The 22223-nt window shown below is 39.3% G+C and overlaps 1 protein-coding gene across 2 annotated transcripts; it reads left to right on the forward strand.

Moving 5' to 3' along the window:
• The first annotated feature begins 8 nt into the window (after positions 1–8).
• On the forward strand, positions 9–15395 carry tiprl (TIP41, TOR signaling pathway regulator-like (S. cerevisiae)). 2 transcript variants are annotated; one of them, XM_062433461.1, is made up of 8 exons: positions 9–31; positions 2642–2769; positions 4442–4621; positions 9457–9556; positions 9703–9834; positions 10203–10298; positions 10438–10500; positions 14721–15395. In XM_062433461.1, the coding sequence occupies exons 2-8, from the start codon at positions 2645–2647 to the stop codon at positions 14844–14846; spliced, it is 822 nt and encodes a 273-aa protein (XP_062289445.1). In that variant the 5' UTR covers positions 9–31; positions 2642–2644; the 3' UTR covers positions 14847–15395. The 2 variants fall into 2 exon arrangements, with proteins under 2 accessions (XP_062289445.1, XP_062289446.1); XM_062433462.1 differs by lacking the exon at positions 9–31 and adding an exon at positions 1022–1144.
• The last annotated feature ends 6828 nt before the right edge of the window (positions 15396–22223 follow it).

The following is a 22223-nucleotide window of genomic DNA, read 5'->3' on the forward strand; positions in this document are numbered from 1 at the left end:
TTGTATGGTACAGACATTTTACGTGGAGGCTGTGAGTATGATCCAAAAGTATTTGGCTGAATGCTGAACTGGAGTTTACAGCAATTCAACCACACTGGCTTCAACTTTCATGCCTGGAAGCTCTGTACATTGATTATATGCTCTCAAGGATTGTACCCGAATAAAAATCGCATTTCAGGTGAAAGGATGTGTCTCTTCAGTTATTTGTAGGCCTATATATATATATAGTAATCTTACAAGTCAAGACATTCATTTGTTTTTCACTTTTTTTATATTTTTTTAAACTTTTTTTTTCCTCCAATGTGGCTGTGCAAGTCAGGGTCTAAGCACATTTGTGAGCAAGAGACTACATGTTCCACTGTAAAAGAATGATAAAACATCCCAGCAGGGCCTGAACACCCTCTGACGGAGATTTCTGCTTCGTATTTTTGCTTCAATATTAACTGACTGAAAAGGGCACACCATGTCTGACAGCTCCTTCAGTCTGCAGGCTTCAACTAAAAAGGAAGAGAAACTCAGGGTTAGTTGAAGAAAACCTGCCAGCGAGCAGGTTAGGTTCACGGAGTATGTTGCCAGGGTAACTGACTCAGAGACTCTGAGTCAGTTACCCGCTTTGTGAAACCGAAAAACCAGAGTTTCCTTGAACTAAACCTGCTTTCTGAAACAGGCCCTTGGAATCTGAAACGCCATAGCGTTAGAACCAGTGGCCATTGCTACAATTAGAATGTTCAGTTCTCAAACATCTCTCACAAATGACATAGCACATCTGAAAGGGTTAAGTTTCAAGCAGCATCTTTCCTTTAATTGTGAAAATATTGTTTTTTTTTGTTTGGAAGAATCTATGGGTTTACATCAATCATGATTCCTTACTTCACTTAGACATGTTGTCCACTGTTTTCCCCAACTTTTTTAGTAGGATAGGGTTTTTTTTCACGAATTAAGGGGGGGAAATATAAGAAATTGGGACTGTTTGTTCACCACATACATGCAGGTAACATTACTTGTTAATGTCAACAAGTAAACGTTTTACACACCGTAGTTTGTAGCGGAACCATAGCGTGAGCGTAGCAAGCATAGACGGTCACTTTTCACCGGCGCACTGAAGTAGCTTCCATGACCAGGAACAGTTGACAACAACATTAAGGTAAACCTTTGTCTTTTCTGTAATGCATTCTAACCTCCAGCTGAACACACCAGTAGTCTTCCTTGGTAAAGACATCGTTTTTTAATGCTCAACCACAACAGGAAATGTGATTTTTGAAGCAAAGTGAAGCCGGTTGATTCATTCTAATGTTGTGATGATAGTGTTAACGTTACATGAGAGACACAAACTAGAGCTAAAGCAATGCGTTCTGCAGCTCTACATCATCTGTCAGAAATATGAAGCTTTTGATTTACAGTAAACCAAATGTTTAAGGTTATGTTCAATTATCCAATGTGTCTAAGAAAATATATGTTTTGCTAGCTGTTTTACCAGGGTTTACAATAATATGGTGAGTTCAACGAAGTTTATTAGACAATTTTTACATAACATAACATTCATGAATATACGGTAAAGTGACTCTTTGTGGCGTATGTTTCTCTCTGTGGAGGCTGCATATATAGCCTTTTTGAAATTATTTATGAACTGATTTGACTATAAGTACATTCAGTTGTCCATTAAAATCCAGCATACACTGTAGAAATTGTAAAAAATTATATATTTGCTTAACTATTGAAGCAATGGACACAAAATCCCCCCCAGTGCAGAGAGACAGCATAAAAATAAAACAAACAGAAATGTACAAAACAGTATAAAAGCCAGGTAAAAAACGAAATCATCCATAAGGTTTTGTGGCTGTCACAAAATGGATCTGTATTATGTAAACACATGAGTCCTGTATCCAGACAAGAAAGCAAGTTTATAAAGCTTATGTTCTAAAGACCTAAAAGTTGAGACAGACTAAATACCAACTGGTAGACTTTCAAAGATAAGACAGATCACAGCCAACATCTGTATTTGTATTTTTACTTCCAGACATTTAGTTGTCCTCTTATCTTGTTTGTTTATGTCAGTGTTTTATCCCTACCTCCAATTTCTGCATAACTGTAGTATTTCAAATGTACTATTAGGCCTGCTTTTTTGCATGATAGTGCTGGCCTTCTGTTTTACTTGCTGTGTAATTGTCAACCACTTACAATGTGTAATGAGAAATGTAAATATGCTATTAATGCAAACACAGCAGAGAAGACATTTTTACTGTTGCAGCTGTACAATGTACCAGTATACCATAAGAACGTTTTTTCCCCCATTTTGGTGTGGAAATAAACTGGCCTTCACAAATCCCCATCCAACCTCTGAGCTGAATGCTGACAGTTAGCCAGACCTTATCATCAAACACCAGTGGTAGACTTCACTAATGTTCCTCTGGCTGAATGGTAGCAAGCTCCTGCAGTGTGGCGGAAAGACTCATACTTTTGACCATTTAGTACATACAGAACCGTCGGAAGCAAATCATCAGCTTGACAGTGACCATAGCAACCCCTTTGGAAACTCATAATTAATCACCAGTATTATCACAAGTGAAAGGGATCTTAAAACCTTTTTTGCAGTATCTGTCTGTCCAATTTGTTTGAAAAATTTGCTGATGTTTTCTTACAGCTGATGTTGGCCTCTCTGTCCACAATGATGTCACATGGTTTCAAGAGCAGTAAGCAGGACTTCACCTTTGGACCATGGAAAGTGACTGCTGCCAAAAACCACATCATGAAATCCAAAGATATTGAACGGTGAGATGTTGCTCTTACTTACAGTCATCCATTTAAAAGGTGATGATATGTCAGTGTTGCTATCACAACTTGTTTTTGCTGCCCCCAAGTGGACACAAAATCATTTAATGCAGGTTTAAGATGACAGGATTGAGGCAACGCATAAAGTTGGGTTCAGAAAGAGGTAAAGAAACACAATTCGACACACTCAAACTCCAACACTGGAAATCTCTAAATCAAATCTGATCCAGCCCAGGACGTACCGGAACTGTGACCTAACTTTTGTATAGTGACACAGGGTCAGAACAGTTCAGACAGACAGTACAGGCAGCAGCTCCAGTTGCCTGTTATAGCACGCAGTAAAAGTACAGCAAAAAAAGAGGAAAAAAACGTTTTAATAGATTATGTTTACTTTCCCAATGTGTTCATTTTTAGCAATGTGCTCAAATTAACATATTAGCTTTGGTAAAGATAAATATTATATTAAACATCACCAGATTTGTATTTTCTTTATTTTTTATTTTTTTTGTTGTTATGCTAATTTCGCCCTATACCTGTACATACAAATTAAATGTATTTATGTTTTCTGTTGCAAGTATCCCACCCTAATCCTGGGAAGGAATCATATTTCATGAATAAAATGTTTGGAACCAGCAGATACAGAATATCCTGTGTAATTGTCACACAGCATGGATAAAGTGGGAGTTAATGGTTAGTTATAAGCAAATAATTAGTAGTGTAAATTCTGAGTATCGAGAAAAACTACATTGTAAACAAATTTTCCAAGCTATGATAAAGACACCCTGTGGGGCCTCTGACATCTGGTAGCACTATGGAGCAGTGTTTTTTCTTTTTTTTTTTCTTTTCTTTTTTTTTGGGTGAGTCCCATTTTGTTTGTATTGTGAAAGTGCACAAGGATGCGTTCAGGTGACACAATACCTAGTCATGCGAAGGGTTTCAAACAGTTCCAGTGAACTACAGGTGACTGTAATGCTCCAAGAAATGCAACATTGTACCAACAAAGGCAGACTACTAGCTTGTAAAAATGGCTGTAAATAGTGTAGGATTTATCACCTGCAGACATATTTTAGCACATGTCAAAATCTTCTACTTGGAATAATACATTGTTTCTGACATATTTTTTCCACAAAAATGTTAAGTTATCATGTTAAAAACCCTAAAAACATCTACTCTTTGTCCATCATTGAAAAATCAACAATGCATGACTATGCAACTGTGTTTCATTTCAAAAGGTTAACTGCTGAATGCAAAATGTCTCCTAGTTCCCTGAAAAGTCGATTCTCAGTATGTGTGTGTGGCTTCAAGGTTCCACGTCACACTTGCATATTGGGCCTTAGTTGGTTCCAAACTAGTTGTGGTGTCACAGATGATTTTTGTATGTGCAACCTTCTAAACTCAGAGTTACAGTGAGTAAAAATAAACTTCATACACCTCAAGGTGATTGTGAAAACAGCCTTCTAGTGTCAAACTCTACACATACTGTACATAATTATGCACTGTAAAGCTCAAACATTCACCTAAAGTAACAATAAAACCCATTTTTGAGTGGAGGGGGACTTTACACAGCTTTGCTTTTTATCAGTACCAATTGTAAATATCCAGTATACATTATGTTGTTGTGGACAAAGGTGTGATGTCACATTAAACAATTTGTTTATTTTGACTCTGCCAGGTTAGCAGAGGAGATGACCATGCCCTCCCTTCCAGAGATGCTGTTTGGGGACAATGTCCTGCGCATCCAACACAAAGATGGCTTCGGCATTGAGTTCAATGCAATCGATGCCCTTAAGAGAGTCAACAACATGGAGGATGCTGTCAAGGTGGCCTGTGCTCAGGAATGGCAGGAGAGCAGGCAAGATGAATATCTATTGTGTTACTAAAGGCCACAGCTTGAGGATCAAGCTACATTCAGTTAACATTTTATACGTCAAAACTCTAAAGCAGGTGTGTCCAACCATTTAGACACTGAGCGCTAAAAGAACAGCCAAAGTACTTTAAAGAAACTAACAAATGCTTTGGCAAATGCTTGGAACTCTATTGAGAAGCAATGACAGCACACTGCTTATTTAGACTCAATGGAACTTCTAGCAGTCCTTGTTCTGCCCACATTTAGCCTGTTTGATTTGGCATTCAAAAGGTCAATTATAGGGTTTTTCCACTAGCTTGGATGAGTCTGCTTTAGCTGCGCCTAGTCAAGCCCAGTGTTGGGGAGACTTAAACTACATGTAGTTGAACTACATAGCTTAACTATAATTTGCTGTAACTTGCTGGTAGTTAAACTACATTCATAGTTTGTGCTGGGTCAAGTATTTCAACTTCTTTTTGGGTCATTTTTTGTAGTTTAACTCAATTTACAAACTACAATTTTGGCCAATAACATGAAATATTTTTTATTTAAAAAAGACCAATATAATATAAATTTTATTTTACCATTATTGTGTTCCAGAACTCTCTTTGAAAAAAGGCATAAATCATGTCATGACATGCCAACATTGTTGTTCAAGACACACTGATCTAGAATATGTCTGCCTCTTTGTACTTTTCTAATTTAAAAGTGGGTATTGGGTTAGGATTTTCATTTGCTCTTTATATTACCCAACATGTCTATAGATTACCCAACATGTCTATAGATTACCCAACATGTCTATAGATTACCCAACATGTCTATGGTGAACCTACAGTATGTTGACCAGCTTTTTTTCTTTAAAAAAATAAAACTGAGTTGAGAGGCATAGTTCTGCTGGCATGTGAATGTTTTGTAGGCTATTATATTTAGTTTCATATACACCACATGTTGATTTATTTAACGCTGAGTTAAATCAGTATAATGAGTATAAGTAGTTGCTAAAGCTTCTTTTTTTAGCTGTAGTTTTACAAACTACATTTCTCCAGGGGTAGAAATGTAGTTTGTTCAAACTACTGCCAGGCTGAACTACATGTAGTTTTACAAGCTACGCTTGCAAAGTAGCTTCCCCAACACTGGTCAAGCCACCTTGCAATGAAATGTATCTTCATTACAGCCTCAAAGCAGGGGATAGCGAGCCACGCCGCTGTGGTCCTACCTGCTGACAGGTCCAACAACAGCAAACCTGTGACAACCACCCCTTCTCCCCCTCAAACCAGCAGTGTGTTGCAAACTGAACTCAACTAATGTCTGTGCTGGAAACCAGACAGACAGCTGTTTTCAAAAGTCTCTGTGTGTTTAGCTCATAGCTTCTGACTGAATTTTTGCAGTTTGAAGTTTAGTGTCTCTCCTGTGTTCCTGTTTGTACATAAGATAAAATGGGAGTGATCACTTTGATCTAGGGCTTTGTGATTTGACCAAAATCTCATATCCTGATATAGGTAACTTATTATCCGATATTGATGTCTATCCTGATATAGCACATTTAAATAGTATGAATACATAGTTGGTGCAGGCCCTCCCAACCGCCATCTGTTGTTGTAATTTGGCTGGATTCTGTTAAATAGCTCTGTTTGGTTTTTTACTCTGGTTCACCGGCTTTCTCACTGCCAGTGCTCCCTCTCTTTATTCACTCTCTAGCTCGCTCGACCACAGCTGTTAACACAACAGTGTCAACTCCCTGTCCCGCTGGGCTATTGTTGATCCGGCTCTGTGACTACCTCTGTAGCCACTTAATGGTGGAGCAACTCTGTCCCCTCATTCCATGTCTGACCCTTTTACACAGAACAGTGAGGCAGAATAACAACACAGCCTTGAACAGATTCTCCAGAGAGCAGAGGAGAGCAGCACGATCATAAATGACAGCAAAATGCAGCAGAGACTAGCTGCTCCTCTTGTCCTCTCTTCTCTTTCTCAGGGGGCGGGGCTGAGTCTTCCGTGTGTGCAGAAGGGGGACAGACAGCAGTGGAGAGTTGTCAACAACTTAACTCCTTACGAAGAAGAATTTAACAATGTAATCTGCATGAAAGCTGGAAAGACTGCAGATGATGAAAAATGCTGCTGTAAAAAGTGTGATTTACGTCACAATGATATAAACGATAGAGCAAAATATGAAACGGCAGACTTTTTTCTGCATCACACGATATACTGTATATTGTCATATTACAAGGCCCTACTTTGAGACAAAATGTGCCTGATTTTTGCAATGTAACGTGGATAAAAAAAGGCAGTACTTTAAATTTGTTTTATGTGGGAGTTAATGGACAGATCCTTAGTTAACTGATTAGATTAATCTGGCTTTATTGATAAATATAATAGTAGGTATCATCTGCATAATGATAACAGTGAAGTACATATAAAAGGAATATTATTGGTCTACTCCACTGAACCTTGAAGAACACTATCTAACTATCTAACTTCATTGTTAACATGTACCAACTGGAATACATCTGATAAAAAGGACTTAAACCAATTTAATGCAGTTCCTTTAATGCCTATTAAATGTTCAAGTCTCTTTAACAGGATGTGATCTAGATAGATAGATCTAACAAGAATAGTACAGAGAGACGTCCACTGTCTGATGCAATTCCAAGGTTTTTGTAACTTTCACCAGTGCAGTCTCTGTGCTATGATGAGCTCTAAATCATGACTAAAAATCCTCAAATAAACTGTTACTATGTAGAAAGTCACACAGCTGATTGGCAACTGCTTTCTCAAGGATCTTGGAGATAAAGGGAAGGAGATATGTCTATAATTGGCTAAAGTGTCTGAATCAAGAGTATGCCTTTTAAGAAGTGGTTTAATTACAGCTACCTTATAGCAGTGGTTCCTAACCTTTTTCTTGAGGGACCCATATTTTTACCATTATAAACTTTGGTGACCCCTCCCCTGCACCTCCTCATCCCCCAACGTATAATTACCAAAAAATAAAGGAACCTTACTTTTATATTTATTATATTTCAATACATTCACTGCTAGAATAAAAAAACAGTAGCAGCATTGAACAATGAATTGTTCAATGAAGTAGTGAACCTAACTGTGTGTGTGTGTGTGTGTGTGTGCGTAATGCTGAAAAGGATTTATTGTACATGATTAATATCTCAGCTTATATATTAATGAAATGCTTAGAGACATTAAATATGTGGCATGTTTTTGTTTGCTATCAACAGCAGAGTGATGGCAGATGTTTTCCCAGAGAGGCTGGGTGCAGAAATCAAAACATACATTATATATACTGCCTATTTTAAATGTAGTTTATAACTACATTTTAGTTGAGTTGAGTATATATTCTGTTAAATTTGTGAGTGAATTAAATCAGAGGGTGGAAGCCATTTGATAGTTACTGAACGTAGGAGTGGCAGTTTTCTCAGTTATTGGCTCTTGTGTTTTAACAGCAGCTCTGAGATCAGTGACCATTCTCATTTTCATTTTTCTGTTTCCTATTATGATCTATCATTCATTTTAAATATATAAACATAGCACAACAAGTAAGGAAATTTGTGTGAAGAAGTCTGAAGAAACAAGACATATTGGCAATTTAACAATTTATTCATTTAACAAACAGGAGTGTCAATAGTGTGTGGAAGAACCATACACAGCCACAACAGCCTGGCACCTCCTCCTCATGCTGGTCACCTGCCTGCTCTCACACCGCTGTGGGATGGCATCCTATTCTTCAACCAGCATTTGTCACAAGTCAGCTAACGTGATTGTGTTGGTCACTCTGGAACAGCACGCCCAAGCTGATCCCACAAGTGTTCAATGGGGTTGAGGTCAGGACTGATGGCAGGCCATTCCATCCTCTCCACTCCCAAATTCCGGAGGTAGTCTCTGATAAAACCCTGCTCTGTGGGGGCGAGCGTTGTCATCTTGTAGGACAGAGTTCGGTCCCAGACTGTGGAGATATGGGATTGCCACTGGTTGCAGAATCTCATCTCGATATCTCTCTGCATTAAGATTCCCTCCAATAATGACAAGCCTTGTTTTTGGGGTGTTGTCTTCTTGGGACGCCCACTTCGTGGCCTGTATCTGACATCCCTCTCTATATGGAACTTGGCCTTCAGTTTGGAGATGGTACATTCCAAATAGTGCTGCAACTTGGTTTTTGCGGAACACCAGCTTGAAGTTTCCCCTATCGCACGGGCCCTGTCCAGATCAGTCAAACATGGCATGCTGATTCTTGGAGCAGACACCAACTGACCTGCGCACAGGTGCCTGATTGGTACCTGATTGGCAGCGCTTGGGAGTACCAGAAGCTCAAAACAAGAGTCAATAGCAAAATAAGCTGTTTGGCATCGGCAGAGAAGAGTTGCCAAATGTTTCATGGGCGCAACCCACACACTCAGCTCTGCTGCTCATCCAACAAATGCATGTTCATTACAAATGTGGCACCACTTAAAATGGAAATAAACATGCTTTCCAACGCTATAAGATTTATTGCCAAGAAGCATTGTTACAACAAAGAAATACTCTACCAAACACAAATTTTCTTACTTTTTGTGTTATGTTTATACGGTTTTACAGCTGTTTCACTGGCAGCATGGCTTGGTGCAACTACCCCCAAAACAATGGAAAAACACCTTCTAGAATATATTGAAATCTGTGGCCTTTTCAACTGTATATCTGTTCTCAAAACTTTGTTGGGCATTTTCAAGCAGTAAATCACAGTGTGCTCCACTCACTTTTAACCCACCAGCCCTCTTAGACAACATGAGATCACACATTTCACAAGCAATGGGACCCTGTCAGGAACAACTAATCATGAATCTGTGATTTCCTTCTAGAGCTGATTCTGAACACTCCCAAGAGGTGGTAAGACCCTACGACTGGACATATACCACAGACTACAGAGGCACTCTGATAGGACAAAGTACACAGATGCAGGTGGGACATTTTCATTAATGGAGTGGAGCACAAAATCATGAAAACCTTTTGTATATTGTAAAAAGTCTTAGAAATATGGATATTTTGTGTTTTCGAGCACCTCTACTTCTGCCTGTGTTTCATTTGTATTGGTTGTTCTTCTGAAGGCGACTGAGACAGCGGAACGTATCAACATGGAGAAGCTGAAGGCTCGGGAACAGATCATGTTTTTTGATGAGGTTCTCCTGTTTGAGGACGAGCTGCATGACCACGGAGTCTCAATGATCAGTGTCAAAATTGTGAGTGCTGCCTACATGTCTCAGTTGATACTACAGATCCAAACAAGAACCAGAGTTACTAACATTGAAGGGCAATACAAATGTACACTAAGTTTTTAATTGATTCTTTGGCAAAATCTGCATGTTATTTTCTGAGGCAAGCTCAGAGGGCAAAGTTCAGTGATCGGTGTGTCTAAGATCACCAAGTTCAGAAAAGAAGTGATAATGTAGTGATCATGACATATTCCAAAATGTGCTTTTTTTTTGTTGTATTTTTATGTATACTGTGTCATGATATAATGTTGCATGCAAAGTATTTAAACTAGTAAATTCTGCGAGAGTGACTCTGCAGTGTTAACATCTGGATGTGTGTTTTGTTGATTATGCAGAGAGTGATGCCCACAAGTTTCTTCTTGTTGCTGCGTTTCTTCCTACGAGTGGACGGAGTGCTAATCAGAATAAATGACACACGATTGTATCATGAGGCAAGTTGGTTTTCTCCAGCCAGGACGGACTTCAATATTTTATAATGAGCAGGCTATAGAATTGAAATGTAGCTGAGGTTAATCTCCTATGGTAAAGGTTCTAATAAGTAACAAGTTGAGATGCTGTTTTTGATTCCAGGCTGGAAAGGATTACATGCTACGAGAGTTCAGCACAAGGGAAAGCAGCATAGCAGAACTAAAGGTGAGCTATGACAGACCATTATTGAGAAAGTTTTGTCTCAATATTATTTATGTGAACAGATCAACAATCCCTGTGCAAATGTGTAATCTGGAAAAATAAAACATCTTCCACGAATACAAAAAATGTGCAAATTCACAAAATATTTAGCAAATATAAAATGGCTTTGAAAATATTCATAACATTCTACAAATAAAAAATGTCTGTGATTACAATAAATTAATTTACTCAGTCTTTTAAAAGTCACCAATTCTTCTAAAAGTTTTGTGTAATGTTGAAATCAGTAAATAAGGGGGCGCTAGTGAGCAATGGACGGGTAAGACGCACCTCCAGATAGCTCGTCAATATCTCAGGTAAAACTGAACAGAAACATAAAACTATTCAACTCTACCCACTTCCCGAGCAAACCTAAACGCAGCAGTAATTATATGAACATCTTTTACTGCTTGGTTGTCACAATGGTGAAACCAAAATGCAAGAAAAACGAGTCACCAGAAACAGGCCCTGAATCCTCAAGCACGCCAGACTCGGAGGCCCTGGAAACCGACGACAAAAGTGTTTTGTTATTTATCTCTCAACCACAAGTCATGATTCCGCAGATACTCGATAAAATCAATTCCTTCTCTGAATATAGGATAAATTGGAGCAAAAGCGAGCTGACGCCCGTACATGTACAAAGTAATGCTTGGTTACAGAACCTCCCTTTTAGCATATCTCCAGAGAAATTTACATATTTAGGAATTCAAATTACAAGGCGCCACTCCTCTCTATTTAAGGAGAATTTCTCACCACTGTTGTCTAAATTACAGTCGAATATACGTCATTACTGGGCAGAGTCAATGCTATTAAAATGCAATTTGCCCCAGCTATTATATTTATTTCAGAATATATAGGGTGGGGGGAGGGTTATTTATGTATCTGTATTTTTTTATTTTTTTTTTATTTTTTTTATTCTTAGCTATTTTTCTTTCTTTGTATTTTGCATTTCACTTTTCTATCAGTTTTTTTTTCAGTTATGTTCTAAGAAAACAAAAAAGTGCACTTTGAACTGTACGCTATGCACACAGATGGGTGTATACTGTAAAGTTGTAACTGTATTTCGCAAGCTCTAATAAAAACCCTCCAATCCTGGCCGGAGGATAAGGGCCTTGGAAGGACAGGGAAGCGTGTCGTAGGTTGAGCGGATGAGGAAGCTGAGCCTTGCTTGTGGGATCTTCCACAGGTCTGACCAACTGATGTTTCGTTTAGGAGCTCCTTCCCAGGATTTCCAGCTTCCTTGTCGGCCCTGTGACAAAGCCTTGATCTTATAGCGCTCTTCCTCCATCCATTTGTCTTGCTCCGATTAGAATTATTTCAAAGGCCACCACAAACAGGATCGGAGAAATGGCACACCCCATAGCGATTCCTACCTCTAGTCGCTGCCACCCGGTGGTGAAGTCTTGGAGGGCAAAGCTCATCTGCAGGTCGCTGAAGTAACGTTCTACCAGGATCTTGATACAGGAGGGCATGTGGAAGAATTCCACGGCATAGCTGATCAGTTGGTGTGGGACTGATCCATATGCATTGGCGAGGCCATGCCAGATGATGTGCAGATCTTTCTTCTCACGGTTGGCCTTCTGTATCTGGTCCCAAATTATCGTAGCGTGCTCTATGCACCCTGAAAAACCTGGGACCCCCGCCTTCTGACAGTTTGTGTGAATGTAGCCATTCTGTAAAAGGTAGCTGGTAATCCTTCTGGCTAGCACTGAGAAGAAGATCTTTCCCTCTACGTTCAGTAAGGCGATGTTTCTAAATTGGCCGATGTCTTCAGAATTTGTTTCCTTTCGGACAGCTTTTTGCAACTCAGATGGAATGAGTTGCTTTTCCAGGCAGTTCTCATTAGGTACCATAGCAATTCTAGTACCTTGGGGCAGTTTTTATATAGCTTGTAGGGAATTCCATTGGGGCCTGGTGCTGATGAGGACCTTGCCTTCTGCACAACTTGTCTGACTTCATTGAGCTTGGGGTCACAGTGTTGAACTCAACTGTCTGCAGTGCAGGCCGAGGCACATACCCTGGTGTTCCTAATGGGACATTCCTCATTGGGTCACTGTGCTGCCTTTTGACATGCTGTTCCAGTTGCTCCTTGGTGGTTTTTGCTTTCCGCTCTTTTCCTCCAGCAGTTGTCTGGCATGCTAGAAGGGATCCTTGAAGAAGATGGCTCGTTCTTTTTGTTTCCATTTGCTGCGCTTGCGGATACGTTCAGCTCTGCAAAACCTGGATAGTCTTTGCCTTACCTCCTCCCACAAGGCTTTTAGGCCCTCTTACTCTGCTTGTGTTGCCTTCCTCGAGTTCTTGCGGAGTTGTCGGCGCCTTTGCACTAGCTGGTCAATCACCTTTTCCCTCCTTCCCGTCTCTCTTATGGCGGTCCTGTGTTTGGAGGTAACTTCGCCAAACCTGTCCTTGCAGTTCTGGTAAAGGATGTCCCCAAACAGGTTAATATTGGACTCAACCCCTCCATGTAATGATTCCTCCAGTACCTTGATCAGGTCTGCGTCCAATGTGTCCCACACTTCTGCTTCGTTCGACTTTGGCCATTTCAGCTTGCTCCTTCTAGCTGGTTTCTTGGTCTCTGTTTTTGGCTCTGTTCTGTACAAGTTGTTGGGGACTGGGTCTTGGTGCTCCTGTGGGGGCTTGCCCTCCACCAGTGGGCCTCCTTCCTCTGTGCCTTCAGCAACGTTGGATCCATCAGCACTGTGGTTTTCAACCTGGCTTTTAAACAGTTTCTTGTAAACAGTGTGTTATACAAAGTTAGGCTATGCCCAACTGGAAGACTCTGTGGGCCACTGATGAAAGACAGTGACACATAACACTTTTATTGCATCCTGTTATCAAAATCAAAAAGAACCCAGCTAATAGGTTAAAGTTAGAGCCTGACCTGTTTATTCTTTCAGCCAATATCAGCGCTCAATATTGGCCTATCAGAGATATATGGCTATCTATCAGTGTATATGTTGTATGATATGTGCTGATATTTTTATTTAAATGTTTTAAAAATTCTATAAACAGCATTTTCTCTCCAACGTACCGTGATGTGTTCACTGTCACCCTGCTGGGCATAAAATGTGCTCTTAGACAGGACTTAAGACCTCAACTGTCTCCATGGAGATAAACTTCACAAACAAGCCCTTAAAGTCTTGGACAGGCAATCAAGACAGTATCACCACTCTGATATACTTGTTAAACATAGATGAACAAAGACCAACATTTGCTCATCTAGACCCAGATTATAATACACAAATCTGTAATGAATTAATTTACACACAAAAGTGAAAAAAGCAAATGTCATCAAAAGTAAATATTTGACATTGACCATTGTTATTATTATTTTTGTTATTGTAAAAAAGCATCAGTATCATGCAACGTGAAACTTATCACATTATACCTCATTTGAATAAGGAAACAGTATGCCAAGAACGGATAGGAACATGACTCATTTACACCATTTGATTAAGTTGTACTTCATGCTTGGGTTGAGACATGGTGAGATTCTGCTGTCATTGAGCACAGTGGATGATATTGTGATAAGTATGCTTACACTGAGAAGGATTTTAAAATAGATGGAGCTTTATACAAAAGGTCAGACTCATTCATCCTGCTGGATACAGAAGGATGAAGGTTTGAAACGGTATCATGCTTATTCTGTGGTGTCAGTGTCACAGTATGCTAAGTTATCTGATGCTGCCATCTAGTGGTCTTATGAGAGCATTATATAGCATTTATCTCTTTATCTACAGAAGGCAACATTAGACACTTGAATTGATATAAAAACCTTTGTTCATCACTACAGCATAAAAAACTCTACATCACCAATTTACAAAAGAAATGTACTAATCTTTTGCTTTTGAAAAGAATCCTCACATTACTTTATATTAGTTTGTAAGTGCTCTAGATTCATTCATAGAATTAAAAAGTCTGTCACAGATATTATGTTAGTCAACTGCAGTAAAAAAAATCTTTACCACCATATAGCATTCCTCACCATATATCTGTATATATACTGTCATTTTATTTAATTACAATCATTACAAAAATAAAATAAAATAAATGAATCCTTTATTTGTTGCGTTTGTTAGAACAATATACATTAAATTTACTCCTGACAAATATTTATATCAGTAAATCTCTCCTATGTATTGTATTTGTTTTTGACATTCTAACACAGATGTTACTCTTCCCTTCAGAATGTTCCTGCTGCACTATACACAGACCCTAATGAGATCGCCCAGCATTTAACCTTGAAGCTGACAGAGTGTGAGAAGCTGGAACTTCCTGTGACGCAGCCTCAGACTGTCAATGAAGGCCTTTAGTGAGCAGAATACTGCTCACTAATTACGTCCATGTTGATGTTGCATGATGAAAAAGAATAATATTAGTGTTACAGTACATCTGTAATCTTACAGTAACATAACCATTGATCTTCCCTTCAAATATCTGTACAGGAATAGTTTTTTTATATGTGACCACTGTGATGGTGTGTTCTTTAAACACTGCAATCTGATCTACAGTTTCAGTACATTATATATTATGATGTAATAATACCATATCAAATTGCACTGTAATATCAGTGAAACTTTAACCCATCGTCTCAGTTTAGGTTTTGTTCATTTGAACTGATTTTGTTTTATGTGTACACTTTTCACTGTCAAATTGAATAGCCTTTTGACATAAGACTCGAGAGGATAGCTGTTTCAACTTGAGTAATGTGTTTGTAAAAATACTACATATAACAGCTTTGTATTTTCTAAAGTGAAAGTAATGAAGAATTTCTGTAAATATGACTATTGTAATTTCTGCAGTGACTTGTGGAGGGTGCAGAAGATTGTTTTCCATTTGCAAGTAAAGATCTCCAGAATCAGTGTGAAAATGTCAAACCTTATAGCCACATAAAATGTTTTGTGTAACTGCTAGCTTGCTTTGCTTTTTCCGAATTGTTTTCTGTTCATAAATGACTATGATGGTTAACTTCATCTGTCCAAAAAGATTTCAAAAAGGTTATTTCTGACAGGCAATATGTTCAATAATGCAGAGTGGGTTTAGATGAGCGCTACAAAATCACTGCCCGCAATTGTTTATTAATTAATGGTATCGACTCTATAAGGAGCCACAGAGCAGTGTATAAAGGTTGTGAGTAAAGACAGCTGTTCTGCTGTTAGAGAACCTCTGGTGCAACACAATCTGTGAAACTTCACTTTTTATGTCCAGTTTGTTTCATTGACAGACAGGTGGAGAAGGCATCATGTTGATATGAAAGCAGCTGGTTCAGGACGTCTTTGTCCATTTATGGAAATGAGGTTTGTGCACATGCGTCCGGTGTGACAATGACTGACATTTATAAAACACAACGATGTGTACACACAGCTTTATAAATCTGAAGCAAAGAATTTGTGTGCATATTTCTGGCTTTACACAGTTTTAGTCATGAATCTATAGAGAGTTTGATGCATCTGGCCTCAGCAGTGTCACTGGCTAAAATTCTCCTGTATTTTTCCTAAGACTTGACAGCAGCATTCAATGCAGGTTTTACAGGTGATGACACCAAGGCATTTATCATCTACAGTACTAGAAACACTTGGTCAATCAAAAGAATTTGAATTTGTGTTTTAGCTCTGTCCAAACGTTTGACTGGTTGTGTAAAACACATTTAAGATTGCATTGGCATTGAATGTCATTTGAGGTTTGGTAGAATTGTCTGAGATCAATGCTCTGGTGAGTGGGTTAATATAATCCCCATACAGGTTGAGCAAATAAATACCAGCCAGTTAATTGATCGTTTGCATATAGAAAAATGGCCATTTTAATAAGGTAAGATTTCAGACAGAGAGATGAAACACACATGTATACAGGTCACTGTTATGGAACAGTGGCAACAATTTGGCAGCAACCAACTTTTTTTTCTTGGAAAGAGGAAAGGAATAGTTCATTTCTGAAAAACAGATCCACTTGGAATAATTACAATATCAAAGTATGTAAAAGAGGAAATGTGTTTATGCAAGAAATTCTTTGAACGTAATGAGAATGATATTCACAGTGTCTCTTTTTAGCACAATGTGGTGTTCTTCTCAAAGCTATAAGTGATCAAATTCAAGAATAAAGATGGGGGAAAAAATGCCATTATATGAGTGGATTTTATTATTTGAAGAACGAGTTCTGTTACATGCTTGAGTAAATATTAAAGTACAATCAAACAAAGCCATGAATTATTTTGCAACTGCAGATTTCAACAGATCTCTGTGATCTCTAACATCACGTTGTTACAGACTTGCAGAAAACCAGACTAGTTTATGATAAATGAAATCGTGATATTATACTGTTATTATTTTCTGTTTTTTAGAGTTGGATGTCTCGAGACCGGTCTTGAGACCACTTTTACGTGGTCTCGGTCTTGTCACAGTCTCGACCGTCTTTGGTCTTGGTCTTGTCTTGGTCTCATTGTCTTGGTCTTGCGGTCTCAGGTCGACAAAGTGGTCGGGAGATTTGCAACAAATAATGTCCATGATACAAAACATAACATTCGATAATGCAACATTAAATTATTTCGCCTTTCACGCCCTTCAAATGCAACCAATCAATGACATACATGTATTTTGTTGTGATTAAGAAACTGGCGCTCATCCAATCAAAAGATACGAAACGTTAGGTTTACGTCGTAGCTGTCAGTCTCAGTCAGACCTAGTAATAATAATGTCAGCAAATTCCGCCATCATTAAATTTGCATTCACGGAACATAAAGAAATTTGCAGTCCAGGGGCAAGAAAGAAGCATTCTGCATTGTTCTGTCTGTAGTTGAAATAATACCTTCTTAAATTGAATTTAAACTGGGACTGAACCCCTTACCCCAGTATGCTGCTCTTATTCAATTGATGCAAGTTATGGTGTAACACTAGCTCACTAGCTGTTTTTTGTTTTGTTTTTTTTTGGTCTCGGTCTTGGTCTCGTCTCGGTCTCGTCGCGACTTTGTCTTGGTCTTGACTCAGTCTGTCTTGGCCTTGGTCTCGTCTTGGTCTCGGTCTTGATACCCTCTGGTCTTGGTAGTGTCTTGGTCTCGGTTTAGGCGGTCTTGACTACAAGTCTACTGTTTTTCCATTGGAAACAGAGGGAAAACGTTTCCCTGCTGCCATTGTTTCTTGGCAAAATCACAGGTTACTGTGTATAAAAATGAGAAATCAAAGCCTTCATGACTCAAAGAAGCATATTATAATACATCATTGTGACAAAAAAGTGACATCTTAATGTCTGGTGTATTTGTGGAGCCTTTTATCATTTTAAGTGAACAGTCACATACAAGGATTACCTTTTTAAAATACCTATAGAGAGAAGGCTTCACATCAGACTATTCTTTAATGCCCTGCTCGAATCAGAGGTGTGTAATTACTAGAATTCATTTAGCATGGATGTGGTTAAAACTGTCTTTACAAGTAATATACAAATAAACCAGTTGCAGATAATCACCTCAATCGCCACCTTACAAGTGCATACATTCCTCTTCACCTTTCCCATGTTCATTGTTTGTTTATTAGTTATAATGGTAGTACAATGTATAACTAGTTGATCAACTTGTTGATTAATTATTAATAATGTTCGTTATTAGCTACAGTCTCCTGGTGCTCTGCAAAGGCCAGGATCTTGTCTTCTCTGATGTAGATAAGAGCAGGTATCCTGTACACTGCCTGTTTAAAGACAGTTTCTTTGCATCCCTCTGGTTTGCCGTTTGCCATCTTTGGTGTTTGTGTATAAAATGATGATACGAATTATAAGAAAGAAAGAAAGATGTTCTGTGTAAGCCTAAGTCTTTATTGCTCAACCAGAAACTGAAAATCTTTCTCTGGCACCTTAGGGGTCAGCCAACACGCAATGAAACACGTCTCCATCACCCAAGTAGTCATGGCCGTGTCTGTACCACCTAATCTCAACCTGGCACATCCAGTATAATCATAAAATTAAAGCTGCGAGCAGCGTTGGGCGGGACCTCGCACCCTTGCGCACGTCGGGCCGCGGCGAAGCGGAAAGGTTTCCGTCAGGTGCATTTAGACGCATTCAGACCCGGGCATTTATTGGACACTGCAATAAGTAGATATACGTTACACACACTCTCTCTCTCTCTCTGCCTCTGTCCGTCTGTGTAGACATTTAGACTGAACAACTGAAATGAACTGCCACTTTGATGAGTCAAACAGGAGAGGAACTTATTTTCAGGGAAACCTGTAGATAGGTTTGTAGTTCATGCTCATGTAATTTGTGTTTGATCTAGACTTTGACAGCAATGTCAGTGAAATAGTTGACAGACTGCACAGATATCTAAAATCATAATAATACAGTCAATAAACGAACTAAAATCAGAAAACTTCCTTATCAGGTATCATGACAAGTTTTCTCCACTGGGTGGCACACTAAGACCACAAATGAACCTGGCTCAGCCAGTGTGTGTGTGTGTGTGTGTGTGTGCATACACACACACAGTCGTTGCCATGGTAGTTAACGACTGCAGAGCATGACAACAGAGCATGGGCAGACAGAATGGAGATTCGGGATTGAATGGGAGAGGAACAGGGTGCATATGTGTGTCCGAAGATCAAAAAGTATAAAACATAGCCAGACCAAATTACACACATCCATAGATGAGACTTGTGGCTACATTTTGACGTTTGAATGGAATCTGTAACTGAAAGTATGCAGGAATAATATATATATTTTGAGAAGCCTGAAAAATCGTTGAAGATCCCACATGTAATGGCAAACTGTGCACTTCCTGTTGGATTTAGGTCAGGGGTGTCAGCGCGTGATTTGTAGGTCTTGATAAGACAAACAATTGAGTTTTGGGTTCTTTCTACGACATTCCTATCAGGCGTAGTGGCCGTTTTACTGTTTCTAGGTGGCGCTAGAGAGCCCATTTTGGCACTTTTAGGGTTAATTTTCCATTTTATCAAATGTATGGCCAGACCTGATGTGCGTGTTGAATTTGGTCTGTCCTGGAGCATGTTTAGGTGGTCAAATTTAGGGTCAAAGTGGCATTAGACTCTCCTCCCATTCATTGTCTATGGGAGCGTTTTGGTGAGGGTTTTTGGGCACTTGACCTTTGAGGGCTTCTAAAATCCAAACTGGACGAGTAATGAAAAAGTTGCCGCCACGATGAACGCCCTTGGACAAGATAACGTTTGTAGCAGGCCAAGAATCGTCAAAACTCCCACATGTAACAGCAAATTGTGCACTTCCTGTTGGATTTAGGTCAGGGGTGTCAGCGCGTGATTTGTAGGTCTTGATAAGACAAAAAATTGATTTTTGGCTTGATCTTTCTACGACATTCTTATCAGGCGTAGTGGCCGTTTTAGTGTTTCTAGGTGGCGCTAGAGAGTTCGACGTTGTTTGTTTTATCGAATTTTTTGCCAGACCTGATGTGCGTTCCGAATTTGGTGAGTTTGGGAGCAGGTTTAGGGGGTCAAATTAAGGCGCAAAGAGGCGGTAGAATAATAATAAAAAACGATACAAAAACAATAGGGTCCTTGCCTCCAGGCAAGGGCAGGACTCCCTTCTGGAGTCCTCGCCCTCTTGCCTTTCGGCTCGGTCCCTAAAAAAAACATGCAAACCAGGCTGTGCCTGCTCATTGGTGTATTTGAACTCCTTGCCTGCTGAGATGCTGACAGCAGCCCTGTGACATCTTGATTAATCTAACATTTCACATGTGACAGGTGCTCATAGCCTGTCTGACAGCCTGTTGTGATGCTCAAGTTATGAAGTTTGGTACTTAAGATTTTTTTGGTGGTAACCAAAATGGACATCAGAAATTCTGCTGCTGCTGGTTTGTGATTGGTTGGGGCCATTGCAGAAGGTCTGTTGGTTGGTCCTAAAAATGTCTTCTTACACCATTTGTTTTCAAGCTGTTGTATAACGTTCAGTAACTAATTAGCTGTGTGTGTACTAAAGGGAGTGTTCATGAGACGTCACCATGGTCCGAGGAAGGTGAGGACCTTATTTTATGTCAGTTGCAGGTACACAGTAAGCATGATACGTTCACATGCACAGGGCAGGGATGTGAAGGGAAAAGTGTGCAGGGGCAAAGTTTTTTTTTCACTTACTGAATATTCTGCAATGTGTTTAGGAGAGGCAGTTTCCTTGAAGAAAAGGCCAATTTGACAAGTCTTCCATTCCATTTGAGTAAACTGCAGTCAGTTCCCCTTTAACTGATAGTAAACCTACTCAATTTGTTATTAAAGGAATAGTAAGAATATACACCTGTTCCTTTTTTGCAGAGAGAAGATTGATATCACTCCAGTCTCCAGTGAGTTATGGAGCTTGAGCCACAAGACCATTATTGTGACTTTCTTGGCAAACTGGTGAGGCAGTGACTTCCTGGAGTCATTCAATAACAGGCAGACTTATGAAAAACATTTATGACTTATTTTTGACTCTGTTCAGCTACAGATTTCAACAGATCTATGATCACTTACATAACAGGCATATTCTATGATATTGTTAGACTTACAGAAAACCATTATCCATTTAAAACAGGCAGAAAGGTTTGCCTGCCGCTGTTTTTTCTTGGCAATCTCAGTTTCCTGTAAAAACAAGTCACGTCAGACAACTCAAACCCTTCATTACTGATAAAATGTTTTTACGTACTATACAAAATTAAGTTCCCTCTAAATATTGTGTGTTTTGTTAGATGTCCTTTTATTCTCAGTGCAATATTTTAAGAGTTTCAGCATTAAAATGCATTTTGATGACATTTCTAAACATACATTATGTGGAGGTTCACAAGCTGTACAAATTTTCTTGATGTCTCAGTTGATACTAGAGATCCAAATGAGAACCAGATGTGACCGTGCAGTGTAACACCTTAATCTTTGGGTAAAAAAAAACATTTTGAATACCCAAGATGACAAAGTGATGGTCAATGATGGACAGAGACAAGCAGTTTCCCCCAGGATAACTGTTTATTTTTTATCAAGCCATAAAATCAACTATAAAAAATGCTATGCTAATTAAGAATCTATATTATAAAAACAGGAGACTCTGAAAGAGCTATATTACGACCAGCTGTGGTTGCGGCTGCAGAGGGGACAAAAGTCAGACTGGGTTAGAGCACTCGCCAAACCCCCACAACCCACCCTCATACACACACAGCAAATTAAGGCAAACAGAGCAAAAATAAAATAGTATGGGCAGTGTACAACAAAACATACTAACTCACACAATTGGGGAGAGAGGGGGGTCAGGGAGGGAGGCGAGACCCTATCACCAGAACCCTGCGCAGGACTGGCGACCACTGACCCAGTCGCTCCTATAACACTCATACACCAAAAAGAAAGGACAGTTCAATTTCTACACACAATAAATACTTTTCCCTGGGGGAAAATAATGTCTTAGACCAAAAGCGGCTGACGCAAATTGAGCAGCAAGTCTACATAGAAAATCAATGTGAATGGCACGATAAACACGCAATTTCATATCAGGCGGCGCGAATGAAGTGTCTGAATGGATCAAGCGTCTGAAGCGGCGCGGATAAAGTTGGAAAAATTGAAACTCAACTTTTCAGGTGACATCGCGTCGCGACATCCAATCAGCTGTGAGTTTCTCCCGGCGTCACAATCGCAAATGAAGCGATGATCCAAAAATTGATATTTATGATCAAGTGGCACGATAGAAGCGATTCAAGCAAATTTTTCGCGTCAGACGCTTTTGGTGTGAAT

This window comes from Scomber scombrus, chromosome 14 (assembly GCF_963691925.1).
Source record: "Scomber scombrus chromosome 14, fScoSco1.1, whole genome shotgun sequence".
Classification (NCBI taxonomy): Eukaryota; Metazoa; Chordata; class Actinopteri; order Scombriformes; family Scombridae; genus Scomber; species Scomber scombrus.

What these genes read in the sequence shown, in the direction of transcription:
- tiprl (XM_062433461.1), top strand. Translation starts at nt 2,645, where the DNA reads ATGTTGGCCTCTCTGTCCACAATGATGTCACATGGTTTCAAGAGCAGT. An exon ending in CAGGAATGGCAGGAGAGCAG is followed by an intron (nt 4,622 to 9,456) that starts GCAAGATGAATA and finishes ATTTCCTTCTAG; the next exon opens with AGCTGATTCTGAACACTCCC. An exon ending in ACACACGATTGTATCATGAG is followed by an intron (nt 10,299 to 10,437) that starts GCAAGTTGGTTT and finishes TTTTGATTCCAG; the next exon opens with GCTGGAAAGGATTACATGCT.